Here is an 18,400-nt window from a genome sequence, read left to right on the forward strand (position 1 = left end):
ACCTTCAGTTCGTGAGCCCCACGCCCTAACCACTTGGCCACGCACCAACCACTTGGCCACGCACCACACTATATTAAGTGTAGTTGCTATTAAAATACAGGACAAACAACAACTAAAGGTGAATAAACTCTTCTCAGGCTTCCAGCAGGTTACAGGTAATGATTTTAATCAATGTTTTGATGAAAAACTCTGCCATCTTAATCGGGGATGATGCCTGGGTATGTCTAGGAAAGGGAAAAAAGATTATGAGAGAAAACTGGCAGGGAACATAAAAACTGACTGTAAAAGCTTATAGATATGTGAAAAGAAAAAGATTGGTTAAGACAAATGTAGGCCCCTTACAGTCAGAAACAGGTGAATTGATCATGGGGAACAATCAAATAACTACTTTGATTCTGTCTTCACTAAGGAGGACATAAATAATCTTCCCAAATAGTAAGGGACCAAGGGTCTAGTGAGATGGAGGAACTGAGGGAAATACATGTTAGTAGGGAAGTGGTGTTAGGTAAATTGAGGGGAATAAAGACAGATAAATCCCCAGGGCCAGATGGTCTGCATCCCAGAGTGCTTAAGGAATAGTGGATGCATTAGTGATGATTTTTCAAAACTCTTTAGATTCTGGACTAGTTCCTGAGGATTGGAGGGTGGCTAATGTAACCCCGCTTTTTAAAAAAGGAGGGAGAGAGAAACCGGGGAATTATAGACCGGTTAGCCTGACATTGGTGGTGGGGAAAATGCTAGAGTCAGTTATCAAAGATGTGATAACAGTACATTTGGAAAGCGGTGAAATCATCGGACAAAGTCAGCATGGATTTGTGAAAAGAAAATCATGTCTGACAAATCTCATAGAATTTTTTGAGGCTGTAACTAGTAGAGTGGATAGGGGAGAACCAGTGGATGTGGTATATTTGGATTTTCAAAAGGCTTTTGACAAGGTCCCACACAGGAGATTAGTGTGCAAACTTAAAGCACACGGTATTGGGGGTAAGGTATTGATGTGGATAGAGAATTGGTTGGCAGACAGGAAGCAAAGAGTGGGAATAAATGGGACCTTTTCAGAATGGCAGGCAGTGATTAGTGGGGTACCGCAAGGCTCAATGCTGGGACCCCAGTTGTTTACAATATATGTTAATGACTTAGACGAGGGAATTAAATGTACCATCTCCAAGTTTGCAGATGACACGAAGCTGGGCGGCAGTGTTAGCTGTGAGGAGGATGCTATGAGGATGTAGGGTGACTTGGATAGGTTAGGTGAGTGGGCAAATTCATGGCAGATGCAATTTAATGTGGATAAATGTGAGGTTACCCACTTTGGTGGCAAGAACAGGAAAACAGATTATTATCTGAATGGTGGCCGATTAGGAGAAGGGGAGGTGCAACGAGACCTGTGTGTCATAATACACCAGTCATCGAAAGTGGGCATGCAGGTACAGCAGGCGGTGAAAAAGGCGAATGGTATGCTGGCATTCATAGCAAGAGGATTCGAGTATAGGAACAGGGAGGTACTACTGCAGTTGTACAAGGCCTTGCTGAGACCGCATCTGGAGTATTGTGTGCAGTTTTGGTCCCCTAATCTGAGGAAAGACATTCTTGCCATAGAGGAAGTACAAAGAAGGTTCACCAGATTGATTCCTGGGATGGCAGGACTTTCATATGATGAAAGACTGGATCGACTATAGACAATAGACAATAGGTGCAGAAGTAGACCATTCGGCCCCTCGAGCCTGCACCACCATTCTGAGATCATGGCTGATCATCTACTATCAATACCCGGTTCCTGCCTTGTCCCCATAACCCTTGATTCCCCTATCCATAAGATACCTACCTAGCTCCTTCTTGAAAGCATCCAGAGAATTGGCCTCCACTGCCTTCTGAGGCAGCGCGTTCCACACCTCCACAACTCTCTGGGAGAAGAAGTTCCTCCTGAACTCTATCCTAAATGACCTACCCCTTATTCTTAAACCATGCCTTCTGGTACTGGACTCTCCCAGCATCTGGAACATATTTCCTGCCTTTATCTTGTCCAATCCCTTAATAATCTTATATGTCTCAATCAGATCCCCCCTCAATATCCTTAATTCCAGCGTGTACAAGCCCAGTCTCTCCAACCTCTCTGCGTAAGACAGTCTGGACATCCCAGGAATTAACCTAGTGAACCTACGCTGCACCTCCTCCACAGCCAGGATGTCCTTCCTTAACCCTGGAGACCAAAACTGCACACAGTACTCCAGGTGTGGTCGCACCAGGGCCCTGTACAAATGCAAAAGGATTTCCTTGCTCTTGTACTCAATTCCATTTGTAATAAAGGCCAACATTCCATTAGACTTCTTCACTGCCTGCTGCATTTGCTCATTCACCTTCAGAGACTGATGAACAAGTACGCCTAGATCTCTTTGTATTTCCCCTGACCTAACTCCACACCGTTCAGATAATAATCTGCCTTCCTGTTCTTGCTCCCAAAGTGAATAACCTCACACTTATTCACATTAAACGCCATCTGCTAAGTTTCTGCCCACTCACCCAGCCTATCCAAGTCACCTTGAATTCTCCTAACATCCTCATCACATGTCACACTGCCACCCAGCTTAGTATCATCAGCAAACTTGCAGATGTTATTCACAATGCCTTCCTCTAAATCATTGACGTAAATCGTAAACAGCTGTCGTCCCAATACCGAGCCCTGTGGCACCCCACTAGTCACCACCTGCCATTCCGAGAAACACCCATTCACTGCTACCCTTTGCATTCTACCTGCCAACCAGTTTTCTATCCATGTCAATATCCTCCCCCCAATGCCATGAGCTCTGATTTTACCCACCAATCTCCTATGTGGTATCTTATCAAATGCCTTCTGAAAGTCAAGGTACACCACATCCACTGGATCTCCCGCATCTATCTTCCTGGTTACATCCTCGAGAACCTCCACTAGATTAGTCAAGCATGATTTGCCCTTGGTAAATCCATGCTGGCTTGGCCCAATCTTATCACTGCTATCAAGATATGCTGCTATTTCATCTTTAATAATGGACTCTAGCATCTTCCCCACTACTGATGTTAGGCTAACAGGGCGATAGTTCTCTGTTTTCTCCCTCCCTCCTTTCTTAAAAAGTGGGATAACATTAGCCATTCGCCAATCCTCAGGAACTGGTCCTGAATCTAAGGAACATTGGAAAATGATCACCAATGCATCCGCAATTTCCAGAGCCACCTCCTTTAGTACCCTAGGATGCAGACCATCTGGACCTGGGGATTTGTTAGCCTTCAGTCCCATCAGTCTACTCATCACTGTTTCCTTCCTAATGTCAATCTGTTTCAGTTCCTCTGTTACCCTATGTCCTTGGCCCATCCAGACATCTGGGAGATTGCTTGTGTCTTCCCTAGTGAAGACAGATCCAAAGTACTTATTAAATACATCTGCCATTTCTCTGTTTCCCATAACAATTTCTCCCAATTCATTCTTCAAGGGCCCAGCATTGTTCTTAACTGTCTTCCTTCTCTTCACATACCTAAAAAAACTTTTGCTATCCTCCTTTATATTCCTAGCTAGCTTGCGTTCATACCTCATTTTTTCTCCCCGTATTGCCTTTTTAGTTAAGTTCTGTTGCTCCTTAAAAATTTCCCAATCATCCGTCTTCCCACTCACCTTAGCTCTGTTATACTTCTTCTTTTTTAATGCTATGCTATCTCTGGCTTTCTTTGTCAACCACTGTGGCCACTTTCCCCTCTTTGAATCCTTCCTCCTCCGAGGGATGAACTGATTTTGCACCTTGTGCATTATTCCCAAGAATACCTGCCATTGCTGTTCCACTGTTTTTTCTGCTGGGATATCCAACCAGTCAACTTTGGCTAGCTCCTCCCTCATGGCTCCATAGTCTCCTTTGTTCAACTGCAATACTGACACTTCTGATTTGCCCTTATCCCTCTCAACTTGCAGATAAAAACTTATCATATTATGGTCACTACCCCCAATGGCTCCTTTACTTCAAGATCACTTATCAAATCCTGTTCACTGCACAACACTAAATCTAGAATAGCCTTATCCCTGGTCGGCTCTCGTACAAGCTGCTCCAAAAATGCATCCCGTAGGCACTCTACAAACTCCCTATCCTGGGGTCCAGTACCAACCTGATTTTCCCAGTTCACCTGCATGTTGAAATCCCCCATAACTACTGCAACATTTCCTTTGCCACATGCCATTGTTAACTCCCTATTCAACTTGCACCCAATATCCATGCTACTGTTTGGGGGCCTGCAGATAACACCTATTAAGGTCTTTTTGCCCTTACTCTTCCTTAGTTGTATCCACACTGACTCTACTTCTCCTGATTCTATGTCCCCCCTTGCAAGGGACTGAATCTCATTTCTCACCAACAGGGCCACCTCACCCCCTCTGCCCACCTTTCTGTCCCTTCGATAGCATGTATACCCTTGTACATTCAATTCCCAGGTCTGATCCCCCTGCAGCCATGTCTCCATTATCCCAACAACATCATAGTTACCCATTTGACCTGAGCTTCAAGCTCATCTGCCTTATTTCTGACACTTCGTGCATTCAGATATAGAATTTTTAACCCATTTCTCCTCTCTCTGTTTAAATCGCTGCCTATTGTGCATAACCCAGCTCCCCGAACTCCCACCGGGCTATACGCCCCATGAATTTTGTTGTCCTTCTTAAATTTACTTATTCTTTCTGACTAGGCTTATGCTCGCTGGAATTTAGAAGATTGAGGGGGGAATCTTATTGAAATGTATAAAATTCTAAAGGGATTGGACAGGCTAGATGCAGGAAGATTATTCCCGATGTTGGGGAAGTCCAGAAAGAGAGGTCACAGTTTAAGGATAAAGGGGAAGGCTTTTAGGACCGAGATTAGGAAAAATTTCTTCACACAGAGAGTGGTGAATCTGTGGAATTCTCTGCCACAGGAAACAGTTGAGGCCAGTTCATTGGCTATACTTAAGAGGGAGTTAGATATGGCCCTTGTGGCTAAAGGGATCGGGGGTATGGAGAGAAGGCAAGTACAGGGTTCTGAGTTGGATGATCAGCCATGATCGTACTGAATGACGGTGCAGGCTCCGAATGGCCTACTCCTGCACCTATTTTCTATGTTTCTATGTCTAGTCCCCTGGTTCCATCCCTCCTGATAGGTTAATCTTCATCCAATTAGGTTTCTGCTCTCCTATCTTGTTTGAAATCAAATTCCTTCATCTTTATTAACATTTTTTTCCTCTTATTTTATTTCAGTGGCTTCATTTACCAGGTTGTCCCAAAAACCATTAGCATGTCACAGTAGTTTTGGTGGCATCTAAGTCAATACTAAGGCCATTACGAATGTAGTGTTCTGCTACCACCGATTTCTGTGGGTAACCCATACAGATACACTTCCTGTGCTCCTTGATGCTGGTTTCCACCATGCTGGCTGATATACACTGCTCCACACTCGCAGGGATTCCTGTAAATGTCAGCTGTCCGGAGACCCACGTCATCTTTGACCCGCATAAGCTGTGTTTGTGGATGATATTAATCTGGTATTTCTTCAGGATCCTGGCAATCCTCAGAAACTGGACATATAGGGAAGACAGGTGGTTCCTCCTCATTGTTAGATTTCCTGGTGTTTCCATCAGCCCTTTTAGGGATTACTTTTCTTCGCCTGTGAATGCAGAGCAGAGTTTATCAGCCAAATTTTTTTTTTTTTTTTTTTATATTTCAAAATATACTTTATTCAAAAATAAATATATACAATAAACCATTCAATAACTTTTCATCCTTTACATACGTTTCCATTATACTCAGTAAAATATCCGTGTTTATAGCCACCCACGTGGCACTCCAGTAGTTCAGCTTAGCATCTCATTGTTGAGGGGTATACTCCTCGCCCACCGACCCCTCCCACTCCCACAGGTGGAGAAACCTATACTGTGGTCCTTCCCCACCGGGCCCTTGCGGTGGCTGCACCAAGTTTCAGTGCGTCCCTCAGCACGTACTCCTGCAGCCGAGAGTGTGCCAGTCGGCAGCATTCTCCCACGGACATCTCCATGTGCTGGTAGATCATCAAGTTTCGGGCTGACCAAAGAGCGTCTTTCACCGAGTTGATGATCTGCCAGCAGCACCGGATGTTGGTCTCCGTGTGCGTCCCCGGGAACAGCCCGTAGATCAGAGAGTCCTCTGTCACGCAGCTGCTGGGGATGAAACGTGACACTAGCCCGTCCATCCTCCTCCACACCCTCTTTGCGAACTGGCAGTGTGCAAAGAGGTGGGTCACAGACTCCTCCTCACTGCAGTCCTCCCGTGGGCAGTGGGGTGCGGAGACGACGTTCCGGGCGTACAGGAGGGCTCTGACTGGGAGGGCCCCTCTCACCGCCAGCCAGGCGAGGTCTTGGTGCCTGTTGGTGAGATCTGGCGATGAGGCATTTTGCCAGATGAACTGGACAGTCTGCTCAGGGAACCACCCCACTGTGTCCATCACGTCCTTCTCCTGCAGTGCCTGCAGGACACTTCGTGCCGACCACTGCCTGATAGCCTTGTGGTCAAAGGCGTTCTCCTGGAAGAACTGCTACGTGGGATAGGTATGCCGGCAACGACCAGCTGACTGGGGCGTTGCGCGGGAGTGGGGCCAGACCCATCCTTCGCAGCCAGGGCGACAAGTAGAACCTGGGCACATAGTGGTACTTGGTGCCCACATACCTGGGCTCTACACACAACCTGATGCAGCCACATACGAAGCTGGCCATCAGGGTGAGGGCGACATTGGGGATGTTCTTGCCCCCGTTGTCCAGGGACTTGTGCATGGTGGTCCGTCTCACCCACTCCATCTTGGATCCCCAGACGAATCTGAAGACAGCTCGGGTGATTTCCGAGCTGTAGGAGCAGGGGACGGGCCAGACCTGCGCCAAGTACAGCAGCCCTGAGAGCACCTCACACCTGATGACCAGGTTCTTGCCCGTTATCGACAGGGAGCGCCCTCCCCACAGTCCCAGTTTCTGTTTCACCTTGGCAGTCCGCTCCTGCCAGTTCTTGTTGCACGCCTCAGCCCCTCCGAACCAGATCCCCAACACCTTCACGTGGTCAGACCTGATGGTGAAGGGGACGCTGGATCGGTCGGGCCAGTTGCCAAAGAGCATGGCTTCGCTCTTTGTGCGGTTGACCCTGGCCCCCGACGCTAGCTCGAACTGTTCGCAGGTGCCAATCAACCTGCGAACTGACCTCGGATCAGAGCAGAAGACGGTGACGTCGTCCATGTACAGGGAGGTTTTCACTTGGGTCCCTCCACTGCCCGGCAGCGTCACCCCTCTTATGCCCTCATCCCTCCTGATGACTTCCACAAAGGGTTCTATGCAGCAGACAAACAAGACAGGGGAGAGGGGGCAGCCCTGCCTGACTCCAGACCTGATGGGGAAGCTGTCTGTTTCCCACCCGTTGACCTGGACTGCACTACGGATGTCTGTGTAGAGCAGTCTGATCCAATTCCGGATTCCCTCCCCAAATCCCATTTTGGAGAGCACGTCCGCCAAATGAGACACACAGTGGAAACCTGCATCAAGGAACACAGGAGGTGTACCCAGAGAAATTGGTGGTAACAGAAAATTGCATTCTATTACCATTGTAGTGGCCACAGATTTCACTTCACTGGCACAAAACTATTGTGCTGTGCTAATGGCTTTTGGGACTACAATACCTGGTAAAGGAAGCCATTGAAATAAAACTAGGGGAAAAGAATTTTAACAAAGACTAAGGTCTCGCTGTAAGTAAGAACTAGAATTCGATTGTAAACGAGATGGGAAAGCAGAACCCTGATTGGTTGAGGACTAACCAATCAGGATGGATGGACTACAGGGCTATAAATACCACTGGACTAGATATGACCAAGCATCATCCCTAATGAAGATGGCGGAGTTCATCATCAAAACGTTATTATAATCGATACCTGAACCCGGTTGGAAGCCCAAGAAGAGTTTATTCATCACATACGCCAGGAAATCACCAGATATTTTTTAACAACTAAGGTATCCAATAACAAGATTCCTCAAAAAGTAAATGTGACAATAATAGTTAATCATTTTGGTCATCTTCACTGAGATCTGAAGGATTTCTTATTTTAAACTATATAGAATTTTACATAAGATTATTTTTTATTTAGTTTATCACATGTTTACCACCTTCTCTTTCTTATTAAGGTGAGAACTAAGGACCACATATTTGACAGCATCAACCATCTGATCAGTTACCACATGGATAATCACCTACCAATCATCTCATCAGGAAGTGATCTATTTCTTAAGAAACCTGTCAAGAATGATAGGTGAAGAGAAGTTACTTTCAGTTTTAACCATTGCACCTTCTCAATGTTTTAAAAAGCAAGACCATTCCAATGGAATACCATTGTCTGTCTGTATGTGGTCTCTTTCAAGAAATAAAAGAAATCAGCCTACAATGGTCATGATAACTTTGTACTTCTAATTTAAACACGATAAATAATGATGTGATTGGAGTGTCACTGTAAATAATTCATGATATTTTAGGGATATAAGTCATGAAATAACAAAGCTACTTCATTTTTAAACACAGGCTACATTAATCTCTTGAAAAAAGAATGAGAACGTGAATAGAGGAGTTAAATTACTGAACTAATAGGCTGGAGACCTGGACAATTAGCCCGCAGACATTAAAATCCCTTGCGCCAATTCAGAATATGATGAATTTACCACAGTGATAACAAAACCATAGTGTCAGATCAGAACAGATCAAATCAGATTGTTTGATTTATGTAGCCACATAACTACTTAATTTTTAAACACAACTGGCTTTGAGATGGTGGAAAAGCCAATCCTAACTAACTGCAGACCATGGAACTGTGCCTTTATTCTTCAGATGTATTGCAATATGTATAGATGCTTTATACAAAGAAGCAAATTATTTTGCTATAAACAGCTTCAATGTTTCTTTAAAACTTGTTTCACTGCCTTGACAACAGAATTCTAACCAGAAACCTTAGAAAATGGAATGGAATATTTTCCAGATTATGAGAACACTCAGTCCTCTTTTATTGTCATTTAGAAATGCATATATGTATTAAGAAATGATACAATGTTTCTCCGGAGTGATATCACAGAAAACAAGACAGACCAAAGACTAACACTGACAAACCCACATAATTATAACAAATAGTTACAGCAGTGCAAAGCAATACCATAATTTGATGAAGAACAGTCCATAGGCACAGTAAAAAAATAGTCTTAAAGTCCGGAGTCGATCGACTCCCAAGTCCCCAATAGCAGGCGGCAAAAGGGAGAAACTCCCTGCCATAAACGTCCAGGCACCGTCAACTTGCCGATACCTTGAAAACACCCGACCACAGCCGACACTGAGTCCATCCGTTCAAAAACTCCGAGCTTCGGAGCAGCCTCTCCAATACAGCCTCCCGAGCGCCATCCTCTGCCGAGTGCCTTCGACCTGTCCTTGGCCGCTAAAACAAACAAAGCCGAGGATCTCGAGGCCTTCAGCTCCGGAGATTCCGGTTAACCCACAGTAGCAGCGGTAGCAAAGCAGACATTTCAGAAGTTTTCCCGATGTTCTGCTATGCACTCACGTCTGTCTCCATCAAATCAGGATTGTGCACGGTCCCCTACTTGACAGATAACAGACATCATCACCAAAGTGGCCACGCGCGCTGTCGTCACGCCACCATCTTCTCCCCCCTCCTGAGAATTTAGTAATGGTTTACCTTGTATCAATACATTTAAAGTACCAATTCCATTACTGCTTTATTAAGCACTTTACTAACTTGGGGCTGTACTATTTTTTGTTCTTTAAGTTTATTAGAAAAGGTATCCCACATGAATGTGTATTTATGCCTTTAAGACAGAGCCAAATATTCCTAATGGAACTTAATCTTTTTACTTTGAAATTACATGAGAAACTAACAGATTGAAGCTGGTAGAAAAAATAATCATCTTTAAGAACTGTACAAACTTTGATATACTTTTGTGAAAGATAAAATATATATTTAAGGTAATTTAGCTGTTACATGTGCATCTCCACTGTATATCAAAAAGGATAATTAATAGGAAATTAGAATTCCAGTCAGAATGGTGGTTTTTTTGTCAGTTTAAATACTGGACTACAAACGTGACTATTTTTTTACATCCCTTTATCAAAGCATGGCATGATTACAAGCAGTGGTAAATCATTTGGGTGAAAGCTCATCCAATCCAAAGCATTTATTAAAGTTAATGGAGTATTTTTTTAAATTCTGGAAGTGCATGACTATGTTTGAAATATGCCATTTGTAAATATTACAATTGTGCTGCCTTACTTCTCACTTTTGTAAAGAATAAAATATTACTTTGTTCCTGGCTACCCAACAGTCCTTTGTGTTTCCCTGTGGACTTTCTCCTCACAAATTATAGGCCACTTGATCCAGATTCCATGCTGTCTTGAATGGACTCCCATCAGTCCTGTTTACCACTTAATTCCTTGGCAACTTCTTTTCCACAACAAATCCATCAATTTCTGCAGGAATGTAATAAATAGTATATGGTCTTATGTGATGCAGATACAATGGACCAAAGCACAAACAAGAGAAAATTTGCAGATGCTGGAAATCCAAGCAACACACACAAAATTCTGGAGGAACTCAGCAGGCCAGGAAAAAAGTACAGTCGATGTTCCAGGCTGTACCATTTGGTAGGACTGGAGAGAAAAAGCTGAGGAGTAGATTTACCCCATCTTCCTGCCAGGGGAGGTGAGAGCGAAACACAAGGAGATAGGTGAAACCTGGAGGGGAGAGGATGAAGTAAAAAGCTGGGAAGTTGATTGGTGAAAGAGACAGAAGGTCATGGAAGAAAGAAAAAGGGGGAAGAAGCACCAGAGGGAGGTGATGGGTGGGCAAGGAAGTGAGGAGAGAGAGGGAAAAGGGAATGGGAAATGGTGAAGGGGGGGACATTTGAGAAATCCATCAGGCTGGAGGCTATCCATAACGGAAGATAAGGTGGTGTTCCTCCAACCTAAGTGTGGCCCCATCATGACAGTGGAGGAGGCCATGGATGGACGTATGGGAATGTGAAGTGGAATTAAATCGGGTGGCCACTGGGATATCCTGCTTGTTCTGGTGGACAGAGCGTAGATGCTCGGTGAATTGGTCTCCCAATCTATGTCGGGTCTCACTGATATAAAGGAGGCCACACCAGGAGCACCGGGCCATTGCATCCCACATCTTCACCAACTTTATTGACTCTGAGGAGCTCCCATCCACCACCACCAACTTCATAGTTCCCGCACCCCACACCTCCCATTTCTACCGAAGATCCATAAACCTGCTTGTCCAGGTAGACCCATTGTTTCAGCTTGTTCCTGCCCCACTAAACTCATATCTCCATACCTCGACTCTGTTTCACCCCCCCAGTTCAGTCCCTTCCGACCTACATCCATGACACTTCACACACACTGGATTTTTTCAAGCATTTCAGGTTCCCTGACCCCCATCAGCTTATTTTCACTATGGATGTCCAGTCCCTATAGACCTCCATTCCCCACCAGGAAGGCCTCAAAGCTCTGCATTTCTTTTTGAACACCAGACCCAACCAGTTCCCCTCCATCACCACTCTCCTCCACCGAGCAGAACTTGTCCTCACTCTTAATAATTTCTCCTTTGGCTCCTCCCACTTCCTTCAAACAAAAAGGGTAGCCATGTGTCCCAGCTGTCCCTGCCTGTTTGTCAGCTATGTGTCAAGCCTACACTGGTAACTGTCTCGCACTTTCCTATGCTAGATCAGTTGCTGCTGCTTCCTGGTCCCATGTTGAACTCATCAATTTCATCCACTTTGCCTCCTACTTCCACAACACCCTCAAATTCACCTGATCCATTTCCGACACCTCCCTTCCCTTTCTCGATCTCACTGTCTCTATCCCTAGAGACAGCTTATCCATCAATGTCTATTACAAATCCCCGGACTCTCACAGCTACCTGGACTACTCCTCATCCCACCCTGCTATTTGTAAAACCATCACTTCCTTCTCTCAATTCCTCCGTCTCCACCACATCTGCTCTCAGAATTAGGCTTTTCATTCCAGAACGAAGGAGATGTCCTCCTTTTTCAAAGAAAGGAGCTTCCCTTCCTCCACCAAGGCTGCCCTCAACTACATCTCTTCCATTTTACGCACGTCTGCTCTTACCAGATCCTCCCACCACCCTACCAGGGATAGGGTTCCTGGTCCTCACCTACCACCCCACCAGCCTCCGCATCCAGCACATAATTCTATAGAACATAGAACATAGAATAGTACAGCACAGTACAGGCCCTTCGGCCCACGATGTTGTGCCGACCCTCAAACCCTGCCTCCCATATAAGCCCCCACCTTAGATTCCTCCATATATCTGTCTAGTAGTCTCTTAAACTTCACTAGTGTATCTGCCTCCACCACTGACTCAGGCAGTGCATTCCACGCACCCACCACTCTCTGAGTAAAAAACCTTCCTCGAATATCCCCCTTGAACTTCCCACCCCTTACCTTAAAGCCATGTCCTCTTGTATTGAGCAGTGGTGCCCTGGGGAAGAGGCGCTGGCTATCCACTCTATCTATTCCTCTTATTATCTTGTACACCTCTATCATGTCTCCTCTCATCCTCCTTCTCTCCAAAGAGTAAAGCCCTAGCTCCCTTAATCTCTGATCATAATGCATACTTTCTAAACCAGGCAGCATCCTGGTAAATCTCCTCTGTACCCTTTCCAATGCTTCCACATCCTTCCTATAGTGAGGCGACCAGAACTGGACACAGTACTCCAAGTGTGGCCTAACCAGAGTTTTATAGAGCTGCATCATTACATCGCGACTCTTAAACTCTATCCCTCGACTTATGAAAGCTAACACCCCATAAGCTTTCTTAACTACCCTATCCACCTGTGAGGCAACTTTCAGGGATCTGTGGACATGTATCCCGAGATCCCTCTGCTCCTCCACACTACCAAGTATCCTGACATTTACTTTGTACTCTGCCTTGGAGTTTGTCCTTCCAAAGTGTACCACCTCACACTTCTCCGGGTTGAACTCTATCTGCCACTTCTCAGCCCACTTTGGAATCCTATCAATGTCTCTCTGCAATCTTTGACAATCCTCTACACTATCTACAACACCACCAACCTTTGTGTCATCTGCAAACTTGCCAATCCATCCTTCTACCCCCACATCCAGGTCGTTAATAAAAATCACGAAAAGTAGAGGTCCCAGAACAGATCCTTGTGGGACACCACTAGTCACAATCCTCCAATCTGAATGTACTCCGTCCACCATCACCCTCTGCCTTCTGCAGGCAAGCCAATTTTGAATCCACCTGGCCAAACCTCCCTGGATCCCATGCCTTCTAACTTTCTGAATAAGCCTACTGTGTGGAACCTTGTCAAATGCCTTCCTAAAATCCATATAGATCACATCCACTGCACTACCCTCATCTATATGCCTGTCACCTCCTCAAAGAACTCTATCAAGCTTGTTAGACACGATCTGCCCTTCACAAAGCCATGCTGACTGTCCCTGATCAGACCATGATTCTCTAAATGCCTATAGATCCTATCTCTAAGAATCTTTTCCAACAGCTTTCCCACCACAGACGTAAGGCTCACTGGTCTATAGTTACCCGGACTAACCCTACTACCTTTTTTGAACAAGGGGACAACATTTGCCTCCCTCCAATCCTCCAGTACCATTCCTGTGGACAACGAGGACATAAAGATCCTAGCCAGAGGCTCAGCAATCTCTTCTCTCACCTCGTGGAGCAGCCTGGGGAATACTTCATCAGGCCCCGGGGACTTATTTGTCCTAATGTATTTTAACAACTCCAACACCTCCTCTCTGAAACTTCTGCCACTTCCAGTAGGATCCCACTACCAAGCACATCTTTCCCTCCCCCAACTTTCTGTTTTCTGCAGGGACCACTTCCTATGCAACTCCCTTGTCCATTCGTCCCTCCCCACTGATCTCCCTCCTGGCACTTATCCTTGCAAGTGAAACAAGTGCTGCCCCTGCCCCTACACCTCCTTCCTCACTACCATTCAGAGCCCTAAACAGTCCTTCTAGATGAGGCGACACTTCACCCATGAGTCTGTTGGAGTCATATAATGTGTTTGGTGTTCCCAGTTTGGCCTCCTGTATATCAGTGAGGCCCAACGTAGAGTGGGAGACCGCTTCGCTGAGCACCTATGCTCCGTCTACCAGAGCAAGCGGGATCTTCCAGTGGCCACCCATTCCGATATGTCCATCCACTGTCATGATGAGACTATAGTTAGGTTAGAGGAACAACATCTTATATTCCGTTTGGGTAACCTCCAACCTGAAGACATTAACAGTGATTTCTCATACTTCTGTTAATGCCCCCACCTTTCACCATTTTCCATCTCCTTTTCCCTCTCTCCTTATCCACCCATTGCCTCCCTCTGGTGCTCCACCCCCCGCTTTCTTCTTTCTTCCATGGCCTTCTGTCTCTTTCACCAATCAACTTCCCAGCTCTTTACTTCATCCCTCCCCCTCCAGGTTTCACCTATCACCTGATGTTTCTCTCTCCCCTTCCCCAACTTTTAAATATACTCCTCAGCTTTTTTTTCTCCAAAGGCTTTTTGGCCCAAAACATTAACTGTACTTTTTCCATAGGTGCTGCCTGGTCTGCTGAGTTCCTCCAGCATTTTGTGTGTGTTACAATAGGCCAAAGGGCCTGTTTGTATGCTATATTGTTCCAGTTCCTATGTCTGTAATATTTTAACAAAGTGTAATGCTTAAATTGTTGGAAAATATATTCTATTTACAATTAAGTGCTTCATCTTATTTGGATAAATCCCCAGAGCCTGATGCTGATGTGATATAACCCAGATTATTGAGAAAGGCCATGGATGAATTTGCTGGGGCAATGACCAAGATATTCATGTCCTCTCGAGCCACAGTGAGGCCCTAGAGGGTCTGTGAGTAGCTAACGATGTTCAATTATTCAAGAAGGGAAATATGGATAATCCTGGAATCTGTTTTAGTGAGAAAGCTATTGGAGAGGATCTTAATGATAGGGTTTATGAGCCAGTTGGAAAACCATGACTTTGTGCAGGGCAAGTTGTGTTTTACAAAGCTGATAGAAATTTTCAAAGAGGTAATGAAGGTAGGGCCATGGATGTTGTTTACATGCATTTTAGTGAAGCATTTGACAAGGCTTCCAAAGGGTTTTTGCATAGCAGGGGAATTTAGGGTTATGGGAAAAAGGCAGGTCATTGGAGCTGAGTCAATGGCCAGATCAGCTATATTCTTATTAAATGGTGTTCCTATTTCTTATGTTCTTATGGTCTCATGGGAGGCTCATGCAGAAGATTAAGTTGTATGGGATCCATGGTGGCTTGGTCATTTGTATTCAGAACTGGCTTGCCCATAGAAACCAGAGGGTAGTGGGCAATGGGACATTCTAGTTGGTGACTAGTCTGTGATTAGTAGTGTTCAATAGGGGTCCATATTGGGAGCTCCACTGGTTGTGATTTATATAGACAGCTTTTCAAAACATTCTCAGGTGAGCAGTCAGAATTAGTTATGTATTTTAGCACAAAATCATAAGATCATCCTTATCCTTACCTATTCCCGCTCTCACCAGGAGCACAACCAGCATGTCTGAAGAGTACTCAGACGCCTTCTTGAAAATAACCTGTATGCCAAGCCTGAAAACCGCGAATTCAATAAAGACAAAGTGTCGTTTTTGGGCTATATACATACTCCATCCAGTGTTCAAATGGACCCTAGTAAAGTTCAGGCAGTTGCAGAGTGACCCAAACCATCTACAGTCAAACAGGTATGGTGTTTCATGGGGTTTGCAAACTTTTATCGCCGCTTCAGCCGGAATTTTGGCTCTATTGCGGCTCCAATTAATGCACTCACAAAGAAGACCTTGGCAGGATTCCATTGGACGGATGATGCCAACCAAGTATTTTCCGAGCTAAAGCGATGTTTCACCACTGCCCTGCTACTGCAACACCCAGATCCATCTCAGCCATTCATTATCCAGGTTCTTGCATCCAATGTAGGCATTGGAGCTGTCCTCTCTCAGTGCTCGTCTGCGGATAGCCGGCTGCACCCTTGTGCCTTTCTTTCCCGTTGCTTGACTTCAACTGAGAGGAATTACAATGTTGGGAACTGGGAGCTTCTGGCTGTCAAGGAGGCCCTGGAGGAATGGTGACACTGGCCGGAGGGGGCAGAGCATCCATTCTTGGTCTTGACAGATCACAAGAACCTCTCCCATATTCAGGATGCTAAGAGACCCAACTCTCGTCAAGCCCAGTGGGCTCTCTTCTTCAGACGATTCAATTTCATCGTCACATCGTCCTGAAGGCAAAAATACAAAGGCCGACGCTTTCTCCCGGCAGTTCGACGGATCTGAGGACAATGCTGATCCAGAGCCCATTCTTCCTCGCTTGTGTATTGCTGGTCTGGTGATCTGGGGAATAGAGGCAGAGGTGAGGGCTGCCCAACAATCAGATCCAGGCCTGGAGGGGGGAACCTCCCAACTGGCTGTTTGACCCTGCTGTGGTGCGTTCCAAAGTGTTGGAATGGGGTCACTCCTCCTGTCTGGCCAGACATCCAGGAAGTCAATGGACTCAGGAATTTATAAAGAGACAATTTTGGTGGCCATCTATGTCCCAGGATGCCCACGACTTTGTATCTGCCTGTCCCACCTGCGCTCAGAACAAGACATCACACTAGCATCCTGCCGGTCTGTTATGTCCACTGCCTGTGTCCCACCACCCCTGGTCCCACCTCTCATCACTGGTCTGTTCCTGGCTAATGGAAACACCACCATTTTAGTCATTGTAGATTGATTTTCCAAGGCTGCCCACTTCATTGCCCTCCCCAAGCTCCCACCAGCTCGTGAGACTGCCACACTCATGGTTCAACGTGTTCAGGCTCCATGGCTTTCCTCAAGACATAGTGTCTGATAGTGGACGACAGCTCACTTCACACTTTCGGAAGGCTTTCTGCTCTCTTGTAAGAGCCATGGCCAGCCTCTCATCTGGCTTCCACCCCCAATCCAATGGCCAGACTGAGAGTGAACCAGGAGCTGGAGACAACCCTGCGCTGTCTTGTCTCTTCCAACCCCACATTCTGGAGCTCACAATTGGTTTGGGCAGAGATCGCCCACAATAACCTCCAGTCGTCCTCCACCGGTATTTCTTCCTTTGAATAACAGGAGGGATTCCAGCTCCTGCTCTTCCCTGATCAGGAGATCGATGTAGAAGTTCCTGCTGCTGAACAGATCCAGCACTACAAGCGCACCTGGAGACGAGTCAGGGCTTGTCTGCTGCGTGCTCAGAAACAACATTCCCGGCAGGCTGATCGGCTCCGTCAACAGGTAAGGCCATTCAAGCTCGGAGAGGAGGTCTGGTTGGCATCAAGGAATCTTCCCCTGAAAGTTGAGAGCCAGAATTGGCACCGCACTATGTGAGACCATTTGTAGTGGAAAAGGCTGTCAACAAGATGTCCTATAGATTGCATCTACCAGCATCAATGAAGATCCTCCCAGTATTCCATGTTTCCCAGCTCCCACCTCTCCCCTGGCCTCAGTCACCCAATCTTCCACTCCTCCCTGCCTGGTAGATGGTTCCTTTGTCTTTACTATGTGGCACCTCCTGGCATCTCGCTGGATACATGGTAAGGTCCAGTACCTTGTTGACTGGGAAGGGTATGGCCCAGAAGAACATACTTGGATCCTGGTAAAGGACATCTGGGAGAAGTCGCTGATCTGGGACTTCCAGCGGACACAGGTCTGTGGTGCCTCAGGGGCTACGCCTAGAGTGGGGGGGGGCCCTGGCACAACCACGGATTCAGCAGTGCAGTAGATACGGCAATTGCGCTTGTGAATATGCACGTGTTAGCTAATTATTATTTAATTGTGATAGTATTTAACTCCATACCTGTTGTTGTAGTGCTTGTCAAGACTTGGACAGAGCACAGCAATGCTTCGCTGCCTGTTTGCATTCGGCCTTGCCTGAGAAATTGGACTGTCTAGTCAACTGACTCTGAAGACTAGCAGTATTTGTTTAATTCAAGATGAAGCTATACTCAGGTTGGAGGAACAACACCTTATATTCCGTTTGGGTAGCCTCCAACCTCATGGCATGAATATTGACTTCTCTAACTTCTGTTAATGCCCCTCCTCCTGTTCTTACCCATCCCTTATTTGTCTATTTATCTATCTATCTATTTATTTATATATTTTTAATTTTTCCCTTTTTTTCTCTCTCTGTCCCTCTCACAATAATTCCTTGCCTGCTCTCCATCTTCCTCTGGAGCTCCCCTCCCCCTTTCTTTCTCCCTAGGCCTCCCATCCCATGATCCTCTTCCTTCTCCAGCCTTGTATCCCTTCTGCCAATCAACCTTCCAGCTCTTAGC

The 18,400-nt window shown here is 45.9% G+C and overlaps 1 protein-coding gene across 11 annotated transcripts in view; it reads left to right on the forward strand.

The window, feature by feature from the left end:
* Positions 1–10,354, forward strand: part of LOC140209876 (SHC-transforming protein 1-like) — a 198,664-nt gene extending 188,310 nt beyond the window's left edge. For all 11 annotated transcript variants that reach the window (XM_072278497.1, XM_072278495.1, XM_072278496.1 and 8 more), the window contains one exon: positions 8,173–10,354. In XM_072278497.1, coding sequence (XP_072134598.1) covers positions 8,173–8,301 — 129 coding nt within the window. In that variant the 3' untranslated portion in view covers positions 8,302–10,354. The remainder of the gene's footprint in view (positions 1–8,172) is intronic.
* Positions 10,355–18,400: the final 8,046 nt, after the last annotated feature.

Source organism: Mobula birostris, chromosome 14 (genome assembly GCF_030028105.1).
Source record: "Mobula birostris isolate sMobBir1 chromosome 14, sMobBir1.hap1, whole genome shotgun sequence".
NCBI classification, from domain to species: Eukaryota; Metazoa; Chordata; class Chondrichthyes; order Myliobatiformes; family Myliobatidae; genus Mobula; species Mobula birostris.